This window comes from Schistocerca serialis, chromosome 5 (genome assembly GCF_023864345.2).
Source record: "Schistocerca serialis cubense isolate TAMUIC-IGC-003099 chromosome 5, iqSchSeri2.2, whole genome shotgun sequence".
Taxonomy (NCBI): Eukaryota; Metazoa; Arthropoda; class Insecta; order Orthoptera; family Acrididae; genus Schistocerca; species Schistocerca serialis.
Window position 1 is genome coordinate 610,482,596 of NC_064642.1, and position 27,098 is coordinate 610,509,693.

A 27,098-nucleotide genomic window follows, 5' to 3' on the forward strand; every position below is an offset into this window, starting at 1 on the left:
AGCAATACATTCCTCCCCGTCCAACAACAATGTTCCTAGCCCCAGACCACACAGAAGCATCCCCCTTGTCACCCAATATTATCCTGGCCTCGAAAACATCAACAAATTACTCCGCCAGGGATATGACTTTCTCAAGTCAACCCCTGAAATAAGATCATCCCTTGACAAAATTCTCCCCACACCACCCAGAGTTGCCTTTCGTCGCCCCCCTAACCTCCGTAACATCCTTGTTAAACCCTACAATATTCCCAGACTACCTTCTTTACCCAGCGGTTCCTACCCCTGTAACCGACCCCGCTGCAAAACCTGCCCCATGCATCCCCTCACAACCACCTACTCCAGCCCCGCTACTGGTAAAACATACACAATTCAAGGCAGGGCTACGTGTGAAACTACACATGTCATTTATCAACTGACATGCCTGCACTGCACAGCCTTTTACATCGGCATGACAACAACTAAACTGGCTGAGCGCATGAACGGACACAGATGAACTGTCCGCCTAGGAGATGCGCAATACCCAGTAGCGGAGCATGCCCTCCAGCATAATTCTAGGGACCTAGGAACCTGCTACACCGTATGTGCCATTTGGCTTCTCCCACCCAACACCAGTCCCTCTGAACTGCGGAGATGGGAACTTGCACTCCAACACATCCTTTCATCCCGCCATCCCCCCAGACTGAACCTACGTTAAACAACCTCACTCCCATTCACTCTTCAGTCTTCTCCTCTTTCCCTTTCCTCTTTAGCCATTCACGCATCTTTTCATCCTACATAGTTGTGTTTATCTTTATACTATATACCTCTTTACTTCTGTATGCATCCTCTTTGGTTTGAAGCTGGCACAGTACCTACAGTAGAATATCTTTGGCTTCCCTCTGACAACCATGCCTCCATCCTTGCTACCCTCCCTGTTTACCTTTCCCTGTTGCTTCATAACCTGGGTTGTGAGTAACTGAATCCACTTTCCCTTCTTCCCTTTTTTCCCCTCTCTCCTCCCTGATGAAGGAACAAAGTTCCGAAAGCTAGGAATGTAAATTTTCAGTTCTGTTTTATGTGTATCTATCGGCTGTACTGAGCTGAGGTAAGTACTGGCCAGCCCCTCTATCTCTTTGTTAGTATTTGATACAGTAATATTCTTTGTTAGAGTATCGGTTCTTACCATTCAAAATTACAAACATCTAACTGAAAACTAAAACAACAAAAATTCCCGGAATTCTAAAAATATCCCGGGTTTTTCCCGGATGAAAAAAATTCCTGAGTTTTTCCCGGATCTCCCGGTTGTCCCAGGTCGTATACACCCTGGTCAACCAACTGTCCACCCAAATGAATGGCCACTGCCAAACTGTGACCAAGATCAGACTCTTGTCACCTAGTGCCAGAAAACACTTCTGAGCAAAACATACTTGATCTCAATTGCAGTTTCACAATCTGGAACATTTGGATTCTTTCTCCCAGCACAAGCACTGCTAAAATATGTAGATGGAAGTTCAACCCAGTTCCCCAGTCTACCTGCCCAACTGCAGTCGTATCGCTGGGTATTCTGTGACACAATGTGGTACGTGTGTGTGTGTGTGTGTGTGTGTGTGTGTGTGTGTGTGTGTGTGTGTGTGTGTGTGTGTGTGCGTGCGCGCGCCCACACGCTAGCACAGAAAATGATTAGTACAAAAGCTGTCAAGTCTTTTTTACAAAAGATGGAGGAAAAATTCCAGAATAAATACACATCAGATAACAACCAAGTGACTATTCAGGAATTATGACAAGCAGCAGCAAGTTAACAAGATGTAGAGAAAAAATTTTAATTTTCTTTTTCCACTGGAATGTAATGACACTTCCCACTATCTCTCAAAAATTGTTTGGGGAGGTATCGGCAGTGATGTAGCTCATAGGGATGGGAGTAAATAAATACAATGTGTGGCTGTAAATAAACAGGCAGTGTTGTTTGATTGAATTCAAACATAATTAACTTTTAATAGATTATTAATATGTTATGACTGAATGAGCATTAATATATACTGTAACTCAATGTATGACCACGGATATCAGCTAATGTACAATGCGTAGTAGTAAATTTTCTGTTCCTAGTTTTAGATAAAAATTTGAATTTTCTCTTTCTGTTGCATTATAAATGTTCAAAGTAAATAGTGTTAAACTGAAAACAAGAAACACTCCATGACAGTACAATTTTTAATGTATATACCACATGTGCACATCACATACTAGTATATACCGGAAAAGGAACAGATCTTCTGAAAAGCCAAATTATACTGAAATCATATATTTATTTACTCTTAAATATCCTACATAAATCTGTTCTTAGAATTAATGCAAGACAACATAAAACAAAAATTTATAAAAAATATAGAAATTAAAATTTTTCTTTTGTCATAATAGTAGCTGTACATTATATACATATGCATGTCATGCAAAAGCTGATAAATAGCACAGCTCTTCGATGTATAAATTTTACAACATTTGGGTTACTTTGCTGTGAAATAATTGTTATGTCTCTGCTGTCAAGTTCATTTACAAAGTACCCCCCCCCCCCCCCTCACACACACACACACACACACACACACACACACACACACACACAAATGTAGTTTTACTACAAGTACAAAAGTGTTAATCACATACTAAGATGACATAACATCTGTTTAGTCAAACCTCCACAAGTCACAGAAAACTGCAATGAAGCTGTATGTCATTACTAGTGGGTTATATAATTCATTACAAACAATTGCACTTACCAATAAATAGTTTTATGAAGCATTAAACATTTATTTACAAATACAAATAATAACTCTACAATTACAAGTTGTTCTAGCAATGTGCTGATATTTACTGAAATCCCAGCTAGCAGGGCAAAATTACAAGCAACAACAAGTTTTAACTTCACTGAAAGACATGGCCGGATAAAGTCTACCTAAAAATATAAAAAAGAAGAAAGGAAACTGCCACAGGGTACTCTCATTCACTAGATCCCACTTTGCCTATCAGTTCATCACATATCGCTGTAAGTTCTTGGTTTTCCTTAATCTTTTGCTCCAGCATTTCTTCGAGTGAACTTGCTTTGATTTCAGCTTTCTTTAACATGGCATGCAACTTCGCACTTTCTGCCTGATGACTGCGGCGTAATGACTCGAGTTCCTGATTAGCACTGTGAAAATGTCAGAAAAATGCAGATCAAGAACCACTTTAAAACAATATGAAGTTTATAAAACAGTGTATGTTGCATCTAGCACTTCCTGGACACTGAAAGCAACTGTCACATAAAGCATAATTTGTCAAGTTAATAAAATCCCCAAAAGTAGTACCTCTTAACAGCCGGCTTGCTTCTGACTTTCTGTTCACTAACAGTAGCATGCATTTCAATGAGATAGTAGCACAAGCCTACGCAGATGAACCTTTGCTTTGGTTCTAAGAGCAGGGAGGGGGACTTTTTTCATCTAGTATTCGTATTCACCATTTTTAACAGACATAAATGGGTGTTATACTGATTCCCCTAACTAACTAGTTTGTGGTGTTGTGCTTTCACTGAAACTTAAACAGGCAGTGGGACTCACTTCACTTCACCTGTTTGGTGGAAACCTGCTTTGTCCTGTATCAAGGAGGCGGCAAACACAAATGGGTAGGTTCTAGTTCACACATTCAGCTATTAACGGTATCCTTATAGAAATGGCAGCAATGATGGAGGGAGGGAACTAGATTCACTCAGTGTGTATGCCTGGGGGCCTCATTCAACATGTTGAAGTGGCTATACTGGCACACGCTAAAACTATCAATGCCTGTCTGGTCTCTGAGGTCATACTTTGATCATTCCAGCAACAGGCAGATAAAGTTGAGAAGACTAGCCTTCCACACAACATTTTAACAAAGCTCACAATTTGCAGCACTGTCCCCAAAGCTGTTCACAATTCCATATTCTGAGTTGAGTGGAAGAACTGAACCAGAGACTTTAAGGATTCTGTGGCAAGCTAAGCTGCAACATCATTAGGTGACTCTTCATTCAGTCCACATCCTGACAGCTGTAGGAGGCCCAGAAGTATATGTGTAAGATTCAAAAGAATGTTCAATGTCCCCTACAGGCAAAAGAATGAATCTCCTAGTAGTGAACTGCCGAAGCATTTGCACAGAGTGCCAGAATTTGAAAGTGTTCCTGAAGAGCAGTGAAGCTCAAATAATTCCGGGTACAGAAAGCTGTTTGAAACCTGAAATTGATGGCAGTGAGATTTTTGGGAAAAAATTGTGTGTTTACTGAAAGGATATGGTAATAGCAAATGGAGGTGGTGTATTTGTCGCAGTAAGTAAAAAACTCAAATCTACCAAGACAGAAATTGAAGCTGCATACGAGATTGATTGACAAGACTCAGTATGAGGAGTGGGCATAAAATGGTAATAGAATTCTCCTATCACTCACCAGAATCGCCACCTGATCCAAACAAAAATTTTGTAGGAAACGTCACTTTGCATGTATGTAAGTTTCCCAATTATACTGTAATCATCGGTGAAGATTTTTATCATCCAACAATCAAATGGGAAAATTGCAGTTTTGTTTGTGAAGGACATGGCAAGACATCCTGTAAAACATTACTAACTGCCTTTCCTGAAAGCTACTTACAACAGATAGTTCAGAGCCACACTAATGATGGAAATAGATGTAGTGTAACAAATAGACCTGACCTAACTGTAACTGGTATCAGTGTCCGTGACGCAGTTGTGGCAACAATAATTATCAAAGTAGAAAGGATAACTATAACAGGCAGCAAAATGTTTATGCCCAGTAAAACAGATAAAAAAGCAGTAATGTCATATCTCAAAGAGGAACTTTCAGCAAGGAACAGGAGCACGTGAAGAGGCTAGGGCTCAAGTTTAAAAGAATAGTTGGTCACGCACTGGATAGTGGAACAGTTCAGAATGGAAGGGAGCCTCCATGGCATAGCCACTGTAAATGAACAGAGACTACTGCATAATAGGTGTAAAACAAAGCATAGAACTATAGATGGAGACATGCTGAATGAAATGCATTTCTCTGTCAAGAGAACAATATCTGAAGACTTCAGTGACTACCATAGACGAAAACTGTCAAACAATCTTTCACAAAACTGAAAGAAATTCTAGCCATACTTAAAGGCTGTTCCTGGCATCACAGTTAGTGTCCATTCACTCATGAATGAGACAGGAATTCAAACCGAGGGTAGCAAAGCACAAGCACAAGCAAACGTTCCTTTACAAAGGAAAATCCAGGATAACTGCCCCAATTAAGTCCTTGTACCACTTAAAAGATGAGAGAAATAAATGTTAGTGTCAGTGGTGTTGAGAAATAACTGAAATCATTAAAATCAAACCAAGCTCTGGGTCCATTGGAATACCTAGAAGATCGTATATTGAATTTCCAGTTGAGTTAGCCCCTCTTCTGACTATAATCTATCATGATAAGTAGAGAATATGGGATGACAAAATTTCTAGTTAGTGTTTTTCTTTTTTTGGTTATGGTTTTAGGGCGCAAAACTGCCATGGTCATTAGCACCCGGTCTGTGACTTACGGAAAGCCTTTTAAAAAGAAAGAAAGAAAGAAATTGGAAATCAGCAGCAATGGAAGCACTCAAAAAGTGGGGAAACTAAAACACAGAAGGAAAGCTTAGAAAACCACTATAGAAGGGGGTTTGTTTTCCCCGAAAGAGCTTCAAATGACCGACATCATCTCACACTCTAATAAACTCAAGGATGTGATCGGCTGAGCGCGTGTCATCTGCTAAAATGGAAGATATATCAGGCAACAGCTGTAAACGAGCGCGTAGCGGAGTAAAATAGGAGCAATGAAGTAAAAGGTATCTCAATGTCCACAGTTGATAGCAGTGGGGACAAAGTGGGGGATGATCGCCACTTGAAAAATGTCGATGGCTAAAAAGACAGTGCCCTATCCGGAGTCTAGTTGAAATTATCTCCTCCCGAAGAAGAGTTCGGGAGGAAGAGGTCCAAGCACAGCGAAGAACTTTCCTGTCCCGCAATTTATTATTGGGAAGTGTAGACCAATGTGCGTGCCATAAAAGAGCAACACGACAACATAAAACACAATGTAGATCGGCGAAGGGAACCATGCAAACAGCAGGCTGAAGAAGAGAGACTGCAGCCTTGGCCACTATATCAGCCGCCTCGTTTCCATGGATACCAATGTGTCCTGGGATCTAGAGGAATGCCACAGAGATGCCCCCCCCACCCCCCACCCCAAGTGGAGGCAGTCCTGAATCCGGTGGACCAGAGGGTAGACAGGGTAAAGAGCTTGGACACTGAGGAGAGAGCTGAGCGAATCTGAGCAAATAATATACTGTATCCGCTGATGGCGACGGATCAACCTGGAGAACAGCGTAAAGCTCTGCAGTTAAAACTGGACACTGGTCGGGAAGCTGAATTTGATTAGGGGTGTCGCCAACAATATAGGCACTCCCAACAACAAATGATGTTTTTGAGCTGTCAGTGTAAATAAATGTGGCATCCTTCATTTGTGCGCATAGAACAGCAAATGCCCGACAATAAACGAGAGAAGGGGTACCATCCTTGGAAAGCTGATAAAGGTCACGGAGCAGGCACGTCCGGGGGCGGAGCCAAGGTGGTGCTGTACCCCCAGTTGTCAAGGAAGTTTTAGGAAAGTGGAAGGAATGAGAATGTATCAGTCGACAGAAGCGGACTCCCGGTGGTAGTAGAGAGGAAGCGCGGCCTGCATACCAAGGTGGTGTTGAAAAAAAGGTCATGGGCCAGATTAGCAGGCATGGAAGACAGATGGCTAGTATAACAACTCAGGAGGACAGCTCAACGATTGGACAGCGGAGGGTCAGCACTCTCAGTATAAAGGCTTTCCACAGGGCTGGTGTTTTTGGCTCCAGACATTAAAAGCAATCCACGGTGGTGGACAGAGTCGAAGCACTGAAGAACAGACGGCCGAGTTTAAGAGTGCACTAATGCGCACCGGAGGTGGAGAAGGGGGGGGGGGGAAGGATCAGATGTGCGCATCGATGGCAGTTGTGGCTGCATTCGAAGGACACATGGAAAATGGTCACTAGAGTGCGTTTGGGGGCAGCTCCTGCCACCAGCGATCAGCCAGTTGATTGGCCGCCAGCAGTGCGCCTTGGCAACACTGATGACAGTCGAGGGTGATTACTGCCAGGTGGCGCTGTAGATGAGACATGCCGTGGCGGAGGAGGAGAGGAACATGGTTTCTTATGAGCCTTCTTGGGAACAGGACGTTGAGGTGAGGGAGGAATCGATGGTTGTGAAGTTGGGGTACGTAAAAAATCTTCGCGAGTAGGCTCTTTTTTGGAAGTCCGGGTGTCTGATTTCGGGACTCGTGATTTAGCAGAAGCCGGTGAAGGGTGAGCCGTAGAGTGAGCAGGTGATAGTGGGGAGGTTGAATGGGTGAGCTTTGCACTGGCCGATCTGACGACTGTAGCACTAAAGGTGAGATCACAAGTCTGCGTGGCTGCCTCCTTAGCAGACCTTGGAGATGCAAGGACAGTGCTATATTTACCTGATGGAGGCACAGTGGGCTTTCGACTTGCAAACAACTTACAAGCAGCAAATGTAGATACCTTTCTTTCACTCTGATTTCCTGAATAAACCATTCATCTTTGAAAATGGGGCAAACTCTAGAGGAAGCAGGGTGGTCACCCATACAGTTGATGCAACGAGGGGATGGAGGTGGACAAGCACCCTCATGGGCATCCGTGCCACACGTAACCCATATGACCGGATTGGAACACTACTGGCTGGTATGATTAAACCACTGAACCGATAGCAACGCGTAGGGTTGGGGATGTAAGGGCGAACTGAAATTATCTCATAGCCCGCTTTAATGTTCAATGGAAGTTGAACTCTGTCAATGTCTAGAAGACAGTACGGGTTGGTACCAAGCCCTTCTCAACCCTTTTCATGACTATGTACAGCCGTTACGCCCTGGTCAGACAGGTAGTTTTGAATTTCCTCACTGGGCAATCCGTCGAGTGAGCGTGTATAAACCACCCCGCGTGATGAATTTAAAGTACAGTACGCTTCTACCCGGACAGGGAAGGGGTGTAGCTGTGAAGTTCGCAGCAATTTTTGTGCCTGGATGGCACTGACTGTTTCTAACAACAAAGTGTCATTTTGTAATCAGGAACAAGACTTTACACATCCTGCAATTGCATCGACACCTTTCTGAACAATGAAAGGGTTGACTGTGGAAAAGTCTTGACCTTTGTCTGACCGAGAAACAATAAGGAACTGTGGCACTGATGGAAGAAATGTCCGTGGCTGAGACTCATCTAACTTTCGCTTGTGAGCAGAAATTGTAGACGTAGAGGAAACCATTGCGGAAGTATCCCCCACGATTACCGGTGTCTCCGATGACGTGCTCCTTCCTTGTGCGGCCCTCTCTGAGGGCACTCCCGCCTTAGGTGATTGTTCACACCTCAGGTCACACCTCCCGAGAAACAGACGGAGGGACCAATTGGCAAGCTCGGAAGGTACCGGCTCGAGTAATCACCCCTCCCTGGGACTGGCCGTTACCATGGAGTATGTATGTGTCCTACCTGTCTACCCGGGGCTGGGAATTACGTGTTACCCTGTCACCGGCTACGTGTGGGTCGGCCTTCAGACATGCACAGGGAGGAAAGAATGAGAAAGGGAGGAACAAAGAAATGGAAAGAAGAGAGGTCTTAAATGTCGCAGCGGAGAAGAGGGTAAAGAGAAGAGGCAAGAAAAGAGAAGGACAAAGGGAGGACAGAGACTTTCCAGCATAGAAAGCAAAGAAGACAGACTGCCTTACAGTTACAAGCGTCCGTCTCCCACAGGGGGAGAAGGGGAAGGATGTGGAAAAGGAAGGTATGCAGTCCGGAAATCAATTACACAAAGAAAGAACCATGTGTGTGTGTGTGTGTGTGTGTGTGTGTGTGTGTGTGTGTGTGTGTGTGTGTGTGTGTGGTGGGGGTGAAACAAAACCAACGTGAAACATTTACAATTGCAAATCTACGAGACTGAGTCTTCCCAACCACAAATGAAACGCAAACTGGTAATTTCCTGGCTTCTTCAAACTTGTTAACACTTTGTAGACAAAGCCCGAGGATAGTTTGGGCAGTATTTTGTGTTAAAATTAAAAAGACTGTGCCCGAGTACAGGTTGGGCTGCAATTTTATCGATGCGAAAGTCACGTATGCTTGAAAATTGGACTAATTTTTTATGAGAACAATGTATGGATTTCTTGTTACACGCCACTTGGTTGGTGTTGCTATAAATTGTCAATTTCTTGAATTATTTAGAAATAAAACTTAGTGAACATAACAGCTACTGTCTCAAATGGTGGAGCCAGTATGAGCACACTGATATAATTTTGTACATATTCTCATTAGAACTTGCAGTATTTTTGCAGCAAATGTGTCATTTTTGTTGAAAGAGCAAGAAATTGCTCAATAACTCACTTCATACTTTTTTCTTGAGAAGATAACTATCCACTCATTATTTTGAAATTTGCAATCTATCAATGAACTAAAGTAAATATGAAAAATAACTCTTGAATCATGAGCCTTTTTTAAATTATGTATTACCTCTTGATTATACATCAGTTACATAGGTGCTAGAAATACTTTAAATAATGGCATAAATGGCTGGTTTCCTAGGACCAAAATTCTTCCAAGTGGCTTGTCTCCAAAGTGTTAAACAGATTTTAAAAAGTCATGCATCATAGGAAGTTGTAAAATTACCAAGTTTATTAGACGTAAACATAAGAACTGTATGCAAACAGCACTTCTTCATTTCGCAGTGGAAAAGAAGGTTAATGCGCAATCAATGAATGCTACAACACATTCATATTCAATAATGCCATTGACACGTGTATTACTATTTTCACCTCTGCATATATGACTTCAGGAATATCACTACAATTTACGATAAAAAATTAAGAATGGGCTTTCTTGCAAAGATCATACAGAAGAAATACTAAAATAGGAGAAAATGGAGTAATTATCAACATTTTATTCTATATCTCTTTATCAGTTGGATGTAAGTTCTACTGCATAGTGCAGTAGTTGCTGTGTAGCAGAACTTTCATGGCATAATTAGGTTGTATCAACCCATTGCCCAGGGATTGCTTGACTGCAGTTGGGGTGCACTGCACTTGCTCCTGTGTATTCTGCTGGTGAGTATCACATTTCTTGGTGGGCAAACAGCACACCTACAACAAAGATTGATGTGCAGCTTAATGAAGCCACGCGTGTTATCACTGGGACTGTCAGAATACCCCCACTCAGTAGTTACCTGTCCCAACTAATACTGTTCTCCACAAGATCTGAGGAGGAAAGCAGCTAAGATAAACTTGCTCAACAAGATCACATCTCATAAAAACTCTCCCTTGCATGATGTCCTGCAAAAGCAAGAAGCAACTCATCCAAGTAAACCACCTTGGATTGATTCTTTCAACCGGCGACAATGCCAGAATAAATATTCACCCAGAAATGCTCACCTGGTTCAAGATACAACAAAAAAGGCTGATGGATTCCAACTACGATGTCACACCTGCTCGAGGCTTAACCACATCAGGATGGGTGAATTGAGATGTGGTTACACTTTGCAGAAGTGGACTTGACAGACAACAGAGTGGAGGAGCAAACAAAAGAACACGTCGTCGAGGAATGTCCACTGAGCATTTGTGGTGATCTGAGGACACTACGCCAAATGACAGTGCTCTAGAGTGGTAGTCACGTTTGGACAATTCCATTTAATTGCTGACGCTTTTGTGTAGTTGTTAACACAATACAATAAATATATCAATAAATAATCAGTTGCAGAGCATAATTCATTCGCTTTGTGGGATTCTTGACTTGGACATATCGTCATCTTCCTCTTTCAGCCCAACAATAGATTACTATTGATGAAATGAAGATATTATCCAGGACAACTAATGTGATTCAACAAAATTTCCAATAGTTATTTGTAAGATCAGATTCATCCGCATATCAGCATTTTAGCACTTCAGTCACTGCCACAGCTTACAAATTTGATCACATATATAGAACAACCACTGGGACCATTTCCTACCCCCTACAAATTTGGCTAGACATACTTCGTAAAGATTCCTTAAATGCATTAACTTTTCCTTTGCTCATGAAGCCTGATGTAAGGAAAGACGTCAATGTTATGCAACAGACCCTTTTTTACTATAGAGAATAAGTGATAAACTGTTCCATTGTAAATAAAATTCCAAAAGTATAATAAGACCCGTAGTATAAAAGTGGTTATAAAATGACGTTCATGGAAGTGCTATTCCATTTCAACAAATTAAATTCTTGACTGAAGTGCTGGGAGGCATTTGCAATGTAATATCAAAACCTGCTGTTTTAGTTCCCTGCTCCTCATCTTTGTAAGAATTATGAGGTGTGTTCAAGTTGTAACAATGCACATTTTTTTTTTTTTTTCACAAACCACCCACATAAAAACTGTGAAACTTTTGTCATTTCCTAATGTAATCTCCCTGCAGCTGCACTCTTTTTCACAATGCTGACTGCCATGATTCTATGGCTGTTGCAAACACTTCTTTAGAAGTCTGGTTAGACTACAGGAAAATTGCTCATGCAACAGTGGGCAGGTAAATTCTGCTTAGCTAATTGATGCTCTGTTCCACACAGCATCAGTGTCTCATCCACTGTCACAAACAATTAAAATATAATCACATTCATGTCTTTATAATGCATCAACATTGCCTATCATGAAAACATCGACATTCTAGGTATTTTAGAAAAAAGTCCTCAGTATCACTACTGCCATTAGAATTCTGTGTGCCGTAAAATGCTGTCATCTCTGTCACATATACATAACCAGTACATGCATATTTGAAAACAAACCACATGTTTCTGTTTCTAGAACTGAGAATAAAATTGGAGGTGTTATAAGTAGAATGCATCTCACACACCTGCAAAAGATCAGCTATCAAAATGAACTGGAAATAATAACAAATACAGAAAAGGGCAAGTGATATTTTTGGTGCTTTCAGGAGCTTGAAATTCCAGTTTAGTATCCACCTAAGATCACATCACAGCTACTTCTGTCCATTTGCCAATTCAGGGGTTAATCAAAATGGCTACACAAATCACTGTTAAAAGCAGTTCTGCATGCAGCAAAACTAACACCTTCAACAATTCTGACACTGCCTTCTTAAGGTGTATTCTACCATGCATAAAATTTCGGATTGTAAGCTTGTTTGGCATTTTTCCATTCTCAGCAGATTTCCGGATTTTCTATGATGACTGCCTTAATCAGTAGGCTATCTGTTTGCAACTTCAGGTCTTTTTCAAACTTTCCTTGCAATTGAAGGGGGTTCATCTAAAAAAAAAAAACTTTTTGAACCAATACTGCCTTGCTCTTCTCTTTCATCTACAAAAGAAGATGAAAAAGAATGTCTTGGCTGTGCAGCTGCATTTTCCTGCAAGTTGAGAAACTGAAGGTAGGGATTTTCCATTTAGTAAAGTACCATTCCTTAACTTTCATGGAATAACCAAGAACAAACTGTACAGAGTCCAGAACAGTATTGTAATCTGTGGGCAGCCTCCAAAAGATAAAAGAAGTTCCCATACAAAGAGACTAAAATAGATACCAGAGTTGACTGCTCAGTTGACTTACTATTATATAAACTCCTTTAAAGCAAGGCAATAGCACTACTACTAGTGTGATATCTCAAATCAAAATTACCTGCCAGAAGATTTGATCACAAGTGCTATGCATTTCTAATTTTTCCACCAGTACCATATCAACCTTCCTTACAAAAGTGACTGGGCACCGTATAAAACTTTTGAAAAACATTTTGAATATACCCGGTCTGATACAGGTACTATATGTGATTCCTTGAATGGCAAAATGAAAACTGAGGAAAGAGAGTTTGAGAATAGTCATTAGCACAAAAGACATTGCACTTAAAAAGGGCAGAAGCTTTTGTAAGCATGAAATGAAACTATATTCTAGAAACAAAACGAGGCTTCATTAACTGTTTTTCAGCTGACTATATGCAAAACTTGCCCTACCACTCTTGCAGTCAAATACCATTTACTATGCAAGACAGTTAGGGTACAATGTCGTTGGGAATCACAATCTGGCAGATGACTCGGTCTCAATTTACTGCTGTCTTGAACATGAAATAAGGAAAGGTCATAGTGTATTTACCAAATGAGCAAGACTTCTCAATGATGGGGCATAAGATGTAGAAGACAAAGGCTGCAGACATTCCTGAAAATTGTTGGTAAGCCTGTATGTCGCCTCATCCATTCCAGCCAAAAATAATGAAACATGATAATTTTGTATACATTAAACTTGCTACTGGGCCATTCTGTTTGAAAACACCAAAACCACCTAAAACAGCAGCAGGTACAGGTAATTTGCAACGATGTGGAAGATAAGTTTTTCCCTCATTGTGGAACTCTTTACTTTTACCCACGGAATAGACATATCATAGTCAAGATGAAGCCTACTACAGAACCTACTTCCTTGGATATAAAAATATTGCACAAAGAATGCAGGTTTTCAGCCAGCTAAAGCAGATATCTTTGTACTTTGACACTGTTCCTGGGAGAAGAAAACAAAACTTTCTACAAGGACCTCCTTTTGGTACCCCAGAAGAAAACTATAACAAAGGGGAGTAGATGAAAGATGATGAAGATCATTGTGATGGGTGTGAGGATGAGTAACAACTAATAACAAATAATAATAACAGCAGGAATAGCTACATCTCCTTTTTTAGTGCGTTGTAAAGGAAATATTGTGTTGTGTTAAGTCCAGTGAAAAATATTAAAGCTTTTTCCTTAATTTTCTAAAAATACTGGACAATAGGGTATTTGACTGTTTTCTGGAAATTGTCTTAAATTGTTAATTTATGCTCCTAACATGTTTTTCTTCCTCCTTAATTTCAGTATTCTTTTATAAAAACGGAAATGGAATTTGAATAATTTGAACACCGCTAAAATGCTCCATTTGAGTTATGTGGCATCAACGGCTAGCTCGCTGCTCCTACCGTCATAATGGTAATCCACAGTCATGCCTTGTTTTGAAATTTACATTTCGGAAAATCGGTTACATGTGGTGTGTAGTACCATACTGTGCAAATACACTTACAAAAACTACTGAGAAACTGTTTTTTAGTGTTCCAGAAAATGAGAAGACACGTAAAATGTGGTTGCTCTGTACCGGCAAACTGCCACCATGTCGACGCACAAGTTCACTAATTTAATTAAAAATATGTTGCACTGTGAAGTTAACTTATCTTCGAGATATGCTCTCCCACTGTTAAAACAAAGGATAGCATGACTTAATGAAATTAATTTCACCTAACTACACCTCAAATATTCGGTAGCTCAATTGTTAAGAGTGGTAAAACGCCAAATTTTATAAGACGATGTCCATAAATCGCTGGTTGAAACCTAACCTGAGAAACATTTAACTTATTTGTAAAACAGCTTGACCGGCCTCTCATATGTAAACCAAATCATGATTATAAAACTTCACCACACTGATCAGAAACAGATTATTATTGTTTTCCTTGCTGTTTACAAAGACATTTGCAATCGCTGTCCACACACACCATATTAAGAAAGATATTATCTAGTTAATGTGACCACACACGTTTCACTTTATTAGAAACAATCCTTACTGTTTAAATTTTAGCAGTTTTATCATCTTACATGAAGGCGAAATATGTCGTGAGCATGGAGAGAGCAAGCCAAATGGATATATGTTTCATTAAATATGAAGCTTTAATGACAGTACTTTGCATGGTTTTAATATACGAACAGGTAGGATTATGAAGTTGGCCATAAAAACAAATTTCCTGTTTTCTGTTAAAAAATGATGGCAAAATGGAAAACAAACTTGCACTTTTCATGGTACAGCTTATGTTCTCTCTCGCAGCCAGTTTAACAGAAAGCATTTATAGACGTCTGCATCTCCAGTGGTTTAGGCTGTACGTAGTCAGTTGAGAAGGAATTCATCCAACCGAATCTTTCCTTCAATTTTTGAAACAAAACATTTTCAGTAAGATCAAATTTACTGAAATGAAATATATAAGAATTTAATGTTTTGACGATAATCTGTTGATGTTTTTCATGTGTTCATCACCAACACTGCGTAAAACTGCCCATGGGAAAAAAGGTGGCAATTCAAGGTTTAATCCACACCCCTCCAACTAATTCCCAGTGATTTATTAGCCATCACTGTGAATGCTAGGTGAACAGAAAACTGGACAAGCTTAAATTGAAACGGAAAGTCAGTTGGTATCAGTGGTATTCTTGAAATCAGAACATCCTTGTCATAGAACTTTCCTACGATTATTGTTGCTTCAATCACATTGTTCTTCAGCTTCTTAACAGGGAGTCTTGTTCCAGTGTACAGCTTTGGTTGGTTCAGACTGCGCAACAAGATTATCACCAAGCCAACCTTGAGCTGCAAATTGTGCGGTGGCATTCCTGGCAAATCCAATAAATAGGAATTCAACTGGGTAACTGACGACTTCATCTGGATCGCTAATAGAATCTACTGAATTAAATTAAGGCACTTGCCCAGCGATTTGACTTCCGAGTTTTTAAGTTCAAATTGTTTACATCACTATTATTATTATTATTATTATTATTATTTTTTTTTTTTGGTGGCTGTCAAATAGCAAATTTGTTCAACCAAACTCGAATGGAGAGACTTTGTGAATTGTTGAGGTTTGTTTGTGTGATACATTTGTGTATGTGATTGTCATGCATTTCAAAAAGAATTTACCTTAAAAGTAGTGTTAAGTCCTTGTTCTTCGACAATATTCACCCCAAATGATGTCATTTGGAAGGAACTGTTGTACTTTTGTATATTCAGCTAGAAATGCTTCGACCCAGGTTCTTGGCCAAAGAGCAATGATGCCACTGGTTCTATTGGCAGTGTCAATTGTAGTAATTCGATCTTTCCACTTGCACAACTGGCAGTTTGTGTCAAAATATCAAATCAAAGCAATGTTGACAAACATTTTACATTGTTCTGAAGTTAACCAATACATCCATGGCACAATTGACTGTTGGATTGAATCTGAACGCCAAATGTTTGGTTCCAATTGTCATGTTTGCCTGTCTGTTTTCTCAATGTTTCAAATTATTTTGCATTTAAGCTCCAACTGAGCAAGTCGAACTCAACTGTGAATGTCGTTTCAGAGTCATAATGGATCACACTTGAGAAATTCTTGTTGTCTACGCTCTTCGCCAGTCTCACTGACTCAACATCATATAGTCAGCTTATGTTGTGTGTATGCCAACCAATATATCCATGACTCACTGGTGGCATTTTTTCCAAAGAAATAAATGACGAGCTGAAATAAATTGAATGTTTGCAACACACAAAATTACCACGAACTGAAATCAATCTTTGCAACACAGCAAAGAGGAGAGGAAGTTCTGAACTCCCCTGTTTGGATGGGCGTCAATAGCCATCACTGTTACAGCCACTCTGCTGCAAGTTTTTGTAGTTGTTGAGGTTGTAGTTTTCATCTTTTCCTCATTAGGAGCTACGGAGGTGGTAGTTGATATAGAGTCCAGTTCATTTTAGACACGCTCAATGGAACTGGGGTGTGGCAGGTAACCCATAGGATACCCAGCAACAAATGTTTTGCCTCGACATCCATCAATCTGATGTATAATGTACCCTGGGCTTTTTTTACTTTTTATTTTTAAAATATACGAATAGGCATCAGTATAAAGGGGACTAAGCCGAGATATCTGCTCTCCTAAACATGAGATGTTCACCTGTCACACTTTACAGTCATTGCTCAAGAATAATTGGACTATGTGATACTAGAGGACCAGCAGAGTTGATCTACAATTATTTTTCATGTGTAAATTGTTCCCAAGGATTTGAGATCCATTCCTCTCAAGTACAATTCCAGCAAATGTTTCGTACAAAGATCTGCAATCAGTAGATATTAAATATCTTCCACTTCTGTAGTCCTGTCGTCAGTTGTGTGTAATATTACAGTATATTGATAATTTTGACTTTTGGACAGTCTAATTACTATGGAACAGAAACCACAATTTTTGTGCCATACGTGTTTTGCCTTTATTCTTTGCAATGCATCTTCAGTGGCCTGGAATATGTACATACAGATGATGTAATAATTTAAAATTCTACTCAAAGGTTGTGTGGATGTTTTTCTACATGTGTTCGTGTTCTATTTTTGGTGATTTTTTTTTTTTTTTTTTTTTACTGCTGCTGCCTGTAATTTTGATTTTCAGACTTCACAGCACCAGGGAACTGAACATTTGTTCTGATGCTATGTTTTGGATGGTGTTACCAAATGTCAGACGTTATTGCCAACTACTGAATGCAATTTTGTGATCCATTCTCTCTCTCTCTCTGTGTGTGTGTGTGTGTGTGTGTGTGTGTGTGTGTGTGTTTGTGTGTGGGGGGGGGGGGGGAGGGGGGGGGAGGGGGAGAGAGAGAGAGAGAGAGAGAGAGAGAGAGAGAGAGAGAGACCTGTTAAATGTAAGAGTCCATATTGATGTGTGTTTGCTCATTTCTCAAACCATTTGCTTTCAGCATGTGGAAGTTTTCTTGTATTTGTATAAAGGCATAATTTTTGACTTTCGAAGGTTGTCAACCTTAGCTGGAGCAAGCTCCGATTTACAAGTACGGTTGTTAACTGCAGAGGGTGTGTTTGGTACACGAGAGCTATTTTATTTCACTCAAGTCCACCAGCAAACCGAAAGTCAAAAATGGAAAGGTCTTTTAGGAAAAAAATTCAACTGTCCTGCTCAAAAAGACAGGAAAAGGCTACATCGAATTCAGTGGGTAGTCAACTAGAAGACAGCAACAAATCAAAGCGTTTGCAACCATCAAAATGCACACTAAAACACAAAATGAAGATTAAACATGAGCAGATAAATTATATAGCAACACACAACATAAACTCACTACTTCAGACCGGAAAACTCAAGGAGCTCGCAGATGAACTAAATAAACAAAAATATTAATAACAGGGATCCAAGAAATGAGAAACACCACAGAGGACCCATTTTAATCACAAGGATACAGAATTTATAATGGGAAACCAGGACCGAGGGCAATGAAACAATGTCCCCAGTTTGGAACACGGTTTTTAGTAAACATAAAAATAATAGATTCAGTAACGGATTTCCAAGCAGTATCACCAAGAATTGCGACTCTCAGCTTTAAAACAATGAATAAAACCTATACAATAATAAATGCTCATGCCCCAACAAATGAAAAAAATTGTCTAACAAAAACAAAGGAAGAGGTAGATAAATTTTGGGACCTTCTAGAACAAACTGTGAACAGAGAAAATAAAAAGAAAGGAAATATAAATATTTAATTGGAAAATGGAGAGTCCACATAAATTTATGAACAAAAACGGTCAAAGACTTGTAGAACTCTGCAGAGAACACAACCTTATATCTAAATCAACATACTTAAGGAGGAAGCCAAGTAAACTTAAAACATGGAAACATCCTGACTGGAGGAAGGGGGAGTGGCAGCTAGACCATGTCTGTATGGACAAAAATTTTCATAAGGTGATCCACAATGTTAAAGTACTGAGAGGAGTAGACACAGGCTCAGACCATTATATAGTTAAAATTAAAATCAAATTCACTCCGTTAAAGAAGAGAACCGGAAAACTAATAAAATAAAAAGGAGGTTTCACCCGCATCAGCTAATTAAAAATAATAAATACCAACAAATAACACAAACCATCAAATTATCAGATGATCTAGGACAACTAGTGCCTAATCTTAAAAAAGAAGCAGAGAATCTAGCTCCCTTGAACCCATGAACGAAACATGCATGGTGGACATCAGAATGTGACAAATTCCATGAAGATAGACACCAAGCACGGTTAAAGTTTCGAACACACAAAACTGAAGAAAATGCCATCAACCTAAAAAATGGAAGAAAAAAATTCACACAAAATATTAGGAGAATCAAGAGAGGATTCCATAAAGATATTATAACCTCTATAGAAGGTAATTATCATAAAACCAACTCCAGGAACTACTATAAAATCTTTGGGAAACAACTACAACAGTATGAGGCCCCTACACTAATACTGACAGATGAAGATGGAAGAATGACACACAGTAACAAGGAAAATGCAGAAATCATGGCAAAAGCATTTAACAAAATTCTGAATTGCGAGGAACCCAAAGAACCCTTACAAATCAACATAAATACCCCAATAAAAAGCAAACCTAACAAACTAGACTCTCCAACTTTCCAACAAGTAGAAATAATTCTTAAAGAACAAAAAAATTATAAGGCATGTGGAGAAGATCAGGTTTTTGTTGAAATGTGGAAATATGCAAGTGACACAGTCAAGACCTCCTTACACATGGCTCTAACAAAACTTTGGGTAACAGAACGATTCCCCGAACATTGGACCACAGCTATCATCCACCCACTACACAAAAAAGGGAGATAAGAGCAACCCAAACAACTACAGAGGAATCTCTCTCCTATACTGCACATACAAAATTCTATCCAAAATCCTATATGGAAGAATCAAGGAACAGTTAGAACAGGAGTTAGGGGAATATCAGGGAGGTTTCAGACCATGGAGAAGCTGTGCAGAGCAGATAATTAGTTTAAAATTGATTATGGCATACTACAAGAAATGGAACAAACCTCTGGCAATAACATTTGTAAATTTTAAGAAGGCATATGACTGTCACCACAGACCTTCAGTATTAAAAATTTTAAGAAATCTAGGACTCCATCCAACACTAATTAAAATAACACAACTCACTCTAACCAACACCAAATCAAAAGTGAAGTTTAGCAGAGAAATTTCGGAACCATTCCTCATAAAAACAGGCTTAAGACAAGGTGACTGCCTATCACCATTACTGTTCAACTGTGCACTGGAATACATAATGAGAGAATGGTACAAGGTCAATCCAAAGATGATAAGAATTGGAAGTGCAAAATATGGTATTAGCTTAAACTGCTTGGTATTTGCTGATGATCTTGCTCTCCTAGCCAACACCATTCAAGAAGCCAGGCAACAAGTGAAATCACTAAAAGAAATGGCAGAGAAAGTAGGCCTTAGAATATCATTTGAAAAAGCGGAGATTATGCTAACTGATCCACCACTTGCAAACAAAATTACAATAGGAGAACAGGAAATCGAAACTGGTGATAAATTTAAATATTTAGGAGAAATAAAAACATACAATCTAAATGAGAAGCCATCAGGGCAGAACAGAATAAAAAAACTGAATTATGCAAATTAAATTACCAAGACCACATACAACAAAAAAAGCTTATCTATAGATGCAAAATTAAAACACTATAAAACAGTTGCACAACCAGAAATAACGTATGCAGCTGAAACTATCTTCAAAACAACTAATACAGCAGAAATTGACAAAATACTAAGAATAGAAAGAAGAATAATTAGGACATGTATACATAAACTATAAAATAAATGGACATTGGAGAATAGCATCAAATGAAACAGTATATAAGAAAAGAGAACCAGGGTTGAGCACGATCACGAAGAAACGAATCTCATTTGCTGGACATCTGATGAGAACTGCAGAAAACAGAATTAGTAAAAAAAAAAAAATACAAAAGTTGTGGAATAGCAAGAGCGACATTAAATGGATCACAGAAATTAAGGAAGATATAAAAGAACTCCAAATTACAGTAGATGACCTAAAAAACAAGACAGAGAATACCAGAATACTGCAACACCCGCAAATCAGACTACAAATGAAAATCAATAAAAGGAGTACGGGAAGAGTGGTCTCAGTTGAAGAAAAAGAAAATATCTGAAAGAATGAAGAAAGATTGGGCAGACAGAAGAGCAAAACACCTTTCATATAAGATTGACTCTAATAATTATATTACGTAAATATCATATAAGTTACTGTTGAGCCAAATTGTATCTCTGTGTAACAACTTGTTTACTACTTTGTATTTTTGACTAGGGTGGTCCAATGAAGGCCATAAAATACATAATAATAATAATAAATAATAATAAAAGCACAATACATATCCCTTCAGACACCACTTTGAAGATGCGAATTTGGAAAAAAATTTAAAATGCTGTTATCTCTGGAACAGTTCTAGATATTTTGTTGCTTTTTTTTTTTTTTTTATTTGAAAGATAATTACTTTATGATTAGAAAGAAATCCTCCATTTGGACTTATCTGCCAAAGTGCTTTTACTATAGGGTTCTGAACTTTTTTATAAGTAAAGGAAAAAAAAAATCAAAAATGCTAATCCATAAAATTTTGATTTCCCCCTCTGTTGATTAGTACCATATAGTTCTACATTTCCTGAAAAGGAAAGCTTCCACTTTTAATTTGGACATGTTTTATTTTTTTAAAAAATCATTTTTTTTTTAACTTTCAAGGGTAATGCATGTCTTCACTGAAGTTGTTTCTTACTAATTTACTTCTTACAATGTTTATTTCTATTGTTTTTGTTGCAGTTATTTCATATCACTTTCTATATTGCAGTTATTTCATTTCACTTTCATTGTTGCAGATATTTCTTACACTTTGCTGTAGTTTCTTTGTCATGGTTGTTCACTGCAGGTTTCTGTATTCTAGTTGTTCCGTGCTAATTTGTTTACTGAAGAGGCTTCAAAGAAAGCTGAGACCATCCAGTGAGTTCCGTGTTTTCGTGCGGAATTTGTGCTGACTATTTGCATATCCGAAAGAAACATTGCACACGGGAAAAATATGTTAAAAAAATATGCTGTGACTTACCAAACGGGCAAGCGCTGCTAGATAGAGACAATAAAAAACACACAAACACACACACAAATATCAAGCTTTCGCAACCCACGGTTGCTTCATCAGGATCAGGATCAACCTCCCACTTCCAGCTTCACTCCCCCCAAAACCTCTAAATTCTAGTCAACACAATCTGGAACCACAACACCTCAATTCAGTATCAGTAGTTAACCTTTCCTCCAAACCTCTCCCCCAATCTGAAACCTCTGTCCTATCCAAAGGCCACACCTTCAGCCAAACCCCCAGATTCAACCAAACAGCCCTCGTCTAAGATTTACTGTCCTACACTCGTAGTCTCTGCTGGAAATATCATTTTGCCACAAAGAAAAATAATCCTAATCCTACTCCCAATGATCCAACTCCCCAAGACACTATCCAAATTGAACCCTCCATGAACAGTTCCGTCCATCACAGTGGGACCCACCTCCTCTTCCTCAAAATCAGCCTCTCCAAACCTTCCAGGAATTTCTCACTTCCAGCCTTGCCTCTCAATCTTTCTTAAAGAGCTCTTTGCCTTTACATATGTCTGCTTGTGTCTGTATGTGTGTGTGTGTGTGTGTGTGTGTGTGTGTGTGTGTGGGGGGGGGGGGGGGGGGGGGGGGGGGGGGGCGCACGCGCGCGAGCGTATACCTGTCCCTTTTTCCTTTTTCCTCCTAAGGTAAGTCTTTCCGCTCCTGGGATTGGAATGACTCTTTACCCTCTCCCTTAAAACCCACGTCTTTCCCTCTCCTTCCCTCTTTCCTGATGAGGCAACCATGGGCTTCGAAAGCTTGATATTTGTGTGTGTTTGTGTGTTTTTTTTATTGTGTCTATCTACCAGTGCTTTCCCGTTTGGTATATATATATATATATATGACTTTGCTCAGGTTGGGAATAAGTGTTCTCATTTGAAAACTCAAAAGTGATGAATTTTTGTGTTCTAAATGTTTTGACAGAATAACAACAACGATAGTATCTGAACAAGATGAAACCTCCTATGGTGCAGATGATGCAGATTTTGCATGAATAGAGGAAGAATTAAATACTCTGAATCTGTCAACTACAGAAGTAGGTGTTGCTCCTGTTAAGAAGCCGTGGTCAGTGAAGTCGAATCATAAGCCTTATGCATCAAGAAAGTGCAGAGAAATTACTAAAGCTATGGATGAATTCACTACAGCAAAACTGAACACACACTTCTGAATACTGTGCATCCTACAGTGAAAAGGTACAAGTTTTAACTATTATTCTAGAAACATTTTCAAAGAAAACAATTTTGAACCACGTTCAATCAGTATCAAAGCACATGGTAGACAAATCAAGAAATGTGAGATCTTGGCCGGGAAGATGTGGCAGAAATTACATATGCGACATGGGTAGAAAATAAACTAATTAAGAAAACTGTTGCCTTTGACAGTTTCATTGATGAACTTGGTAAATGGTCAGTGAAGCAGTTAACACACCAGAACCTGAAGAACTATATTTAGTGGTTCACTGTGATTTTGCTGAGAACTGGTTTGTAATTCTCCCATAAGAAGTACAAGGGTATCATTGGACTAATGACAAGGTTTCAATTTTTACAAAAGTGACATATTTTCAAAACAAGACCACAAGTGTTGCAGTTATAAGCGATGACCAGGACATGACTCAGCACATGTTTTGCTAGCAATCTGCAAAATTCTTCAACTGCAAACAGGGCAGAGATCATCTCAAAATCGTTACCAGCTGTTTGAATTGAGTAAGTCGCTTGTGCCAACTGACTGGGTATAGCTACTATGGTAGTCATGGGAAGGGGCCCCTGTGATGGTGTAGGAGGGCGGCTGAAGCACCATGCTACAGGTAGGCATCAGCCTGAAATCGCATAAGTCTTGTTCTCCAAATAATTCATATATTTAAGATTTTTGGATGTGCTGTTTTCAGAAAAATGAAGTGCAACCTAGGGCTTACAATTGCGGCATACATAAGCTTTAAATAATAATTATAAAGTATACATATTTTAGAAAGCCACATTTTTTAAAACGTGGCAGTGCCAACTGGCATTAACAAGATGAAATAAGAGTAAATTAGAACGTCAATAGAGTTATTTCAGTATTCCAGTATTAAAGGTCCACAAACAATCGAGAGTTTCAAAATTGTAAATACCAGCCTCATTTGCATACTCCAACTAGGAGGGGAGCTTTAGATCCTAAAGAAGAAAGAATTGGCCTTCATCGGTATTGTTCAAAATGTAGACCACCAGCTTCAATATATGCTTCCAGTCTACCAAGTTAACAGTGAAGCACATGTTCTAGAATTTCCTCATAAATTTCCATACAGGCAGCAGTGATATGTCAGTTCCTGTTATCTGGTGTAGTATGCATGTCTTTGTAAACAGTATCTTTTAGCTTTCCATGTAGAAAAAGTAGTAGAAGTAGTAGTACTATTACTACTACTGCTACTACTACTACTAATAATAATAAATAAAAATATATAAGGTGATCAAGTCTTGTGAATGGGCCAGCCAAAGTATAAGTACCCTTCGTCAAATTCAACAACTGCACTGGACAGCTATCAGGCTGAGAACATATGACATATCTAAACTTAAACTAATGTGAATGAAGAACCATTGTTAATGATTATGTTGTAATGTAATTAATTTCTACACAAAACTGAAATGTGATACTATCTTGACAATGGCTTTTGAAACTTAAGAGATGAAGAAAAAGCACTGTATCTCACAAAATCATTTCTGACAGGTGACTAGCATCATGACCTTATACAATGGATATCATATTATGAATAAGTGTTAAGTACATAAATGTCTGACTGCTGCCAACATAAGTAAATCAAATGTTACCTTTCCAGCTGGCTTGTGGCATATGATTTCAGAAAGTCATATTTCTGCTCCTGTTGCTTGATTGTTGCTTCATATTCTGCTAAACTCGCTCTCAATGTCTCCTCATTATTCTTTATTCCCTGGATAATATCTTTACTTCTTTCATACTTTCTGTAAAAAGAATGGGGGAGAGCACTTTAGAGACTACAGTGAAATCAATTAAAATAAACATACTTTTGATGCCACTTGATCACAGAAACAATAATTCTCATAAATAAAATAAATGATTTCCTCTCTATCTTAGATTCACTGTTAAGTTGCCGAAAATCATTTCTCTATAACAAACAATTTAAGCAGCACCTGCCAGGAAAGTTCACAGGAGGCTCAAACATCTATTCCATTTTAGCTAGTGTTTGGATTGACATGTTATGGCAGTGATGGGAGCTGTGAGCTATCGGTCTGCCTGACTGTAGTGACAAACTTGTCAGGGGCTATGAGCAACTGCCAGCCACCTGAGTGCAGTGACAGCAAGGCATGTTCACCTGACCATAACGGTCTGGCATGAGCTACGGCTAATTGGCCAATTGCCAACCACACAATTCCAGCGCAAGCCCAGAAGAAGCTACTTTCCTGTGCAACTGTTTCCCACATTTCCCTTCACTCCCCTTGAATATTAACTGTATAACCAAAAATCTTTTTTTATTTATTTTATTATCCACCTTTAGGCATTAAAAAATGCAATTGATGTCATCATTTGTGTACATATACAGTTTACATAACTAACAGAAATGGTGTAATATATTGTAGATCATTATTGTCTAATAAGATATAAAAATTTGTCCTTGATGCTGCACAAGATATTTGCATTATATTTACATGTATAAGCTTAATCTAAGTGAAACTATATTAGTACCGGTACTTAAGATCATCTTTAGTGAACATTATAAACTCTTCTATTGTATAAAAAGCTTTTTCTGTAAGCCATTTCTTTGTGACACTTTTAAACTCATTCAGTGACACATTATGTGCCTCTATTGGCAACATGTTAAATAGTTTTACTCCCATGTACCTGTAACTATCTTGAGTTTTCTTTAGTCTAGCAACTGGAATGTCAATTTGCTGTTTTATACGTGTGTAATGGTGATGGATAGATTGTTGTAGTTTGTGACTGTGTTGGTTTTCTTTTGTGTGTGTCAGACAACTTAGTATAAAGAGGGCTGCAACTGTTAGTATTTTTAGATTTTTGAAGTATGGTCTACAAGACTCGTTATTTCTGACTCCATGGATGCATCTGACTGCCTTCTTTTGCCAAATGAAAACTTGTTTTGCTCCGGGTGAGTTTCCCCACAACAAAGTGGCATATGTTAAATGGGTGTGGAAAAAGGCATAGTATGCCTACCACTAACACATGACCTTCGTTTACCTAACAAATATGTCACAAGTGCTAACTTAGTACAAATATAATCGGTATGACTCTTCCACGTTAATTTTGAGTCAAGATGGATCCCAAGTAGTTAAGCTGAGACACAATCAATCTTATCGCTCTTAACACACAAGCTAAAGAGAATATTTACAGTTTTATCATGATTTATATGCAAGTCATTGAGTTGGAACCACTTGATGGCTGCTCTGAGATGAGCCTCACTTTCCTCGTTTAATTTTCCTAAGTCTTTCCCTGTTGTAACAAAAGTTGTATCATCTGCATAGACTGTGGATTTACATAACATGGTGCTGGGCAAGTCATTTACATATATTATAAAAAGTAAAGGTCCAAACACAGAGCCTTGTGGTACACCCTGCATGATATCAAAGACATTTGACCTCATATTGTTAAAATGCACAATTTGTTTTCTGTCGCTCAGATAGGATCTGATAAGAGATAGTTCTGAGCCTCTAATACCATAGCAGTGCAGTTTTTCTAGTAGTATCCTGTGACTGACAGAGTCAAATGCCTTGCTGAGGTCCACAAGAATGGCATTAACTGATAATCCTGATACGAATGATGACAATATATATGAAACAACATCTTCAACTGCTTTTGCCGTTGACAGGCCGGACCTGAAGCCATACTGAGAGTCACTAAGAATATTATTCACGCACAGATGTTGACTAATTTGGAGCTGTATGCAATATTCCACTACTTTTAATATGATGGGTACAAGGGAGATTGGACGGTAATTATTAGGACCAGACTTGTCACCTTGCTTGTGCAGTGGAGTAACGACTGCTATTTTTAAGGATGAAGGGAAACAGCCACTGACAAACATCCAGTTCATAAGAGAACAGAGACATCTGCTATTTTTTTATTACAAAATTGGAGAGGCCATAAATGTCTTCTGATTTTGAGTAACTTAATTTTGCTATTGCGGTTTTAATATCTGTTACTTTTACTTCTTTCCATTTAAACACAGGAACCATATCCTCAAAATTTTGTAGAAATGAATTTATATTATTTGAGATATGGTTGCTGTCACATTTATGGATATGTTCATTTGCAGCACTGTTATTCATACTGGCA

General features: G+C 38.9%; 1 protein-coding gene across 6 annotated transcripts in view; it reads right to left on the minus strand.

Moving 5' to 3' along the window:
* Positions 1 to 2,757: 2,757 nt before the first annotated feature.
* LOC126481029 (transforming acidic coiled-coil-containing protein 1) overlaps positions 2,758 to 27,098 on the minus strand; it is a 191,821-nt gene continuing 167,480 nt past the window's right edge. For all 6 annotated transcript variants that reach the window (XM_050104498.1, XM_050104497.1, XM_050104496.1 and 3 more), the window contains 2 exons: positions 24,602 to 24,751; positions 2,758 to 3,160 (listed from right to left, as the gene is read on the minus strand). In XM_050104498.1, coding sequence (XP_049960455.1) covers positions 2,971 to 3,160; positions 24,602 to 24,751 — 340 coding nt within the window. In that variant the 3' untranslated portion in view covers positions 2,758 to 2,970. The remainder of the gene's footprint in view (positions 3,161 to 24,601; positions 24,752 to 27,098) is intronic.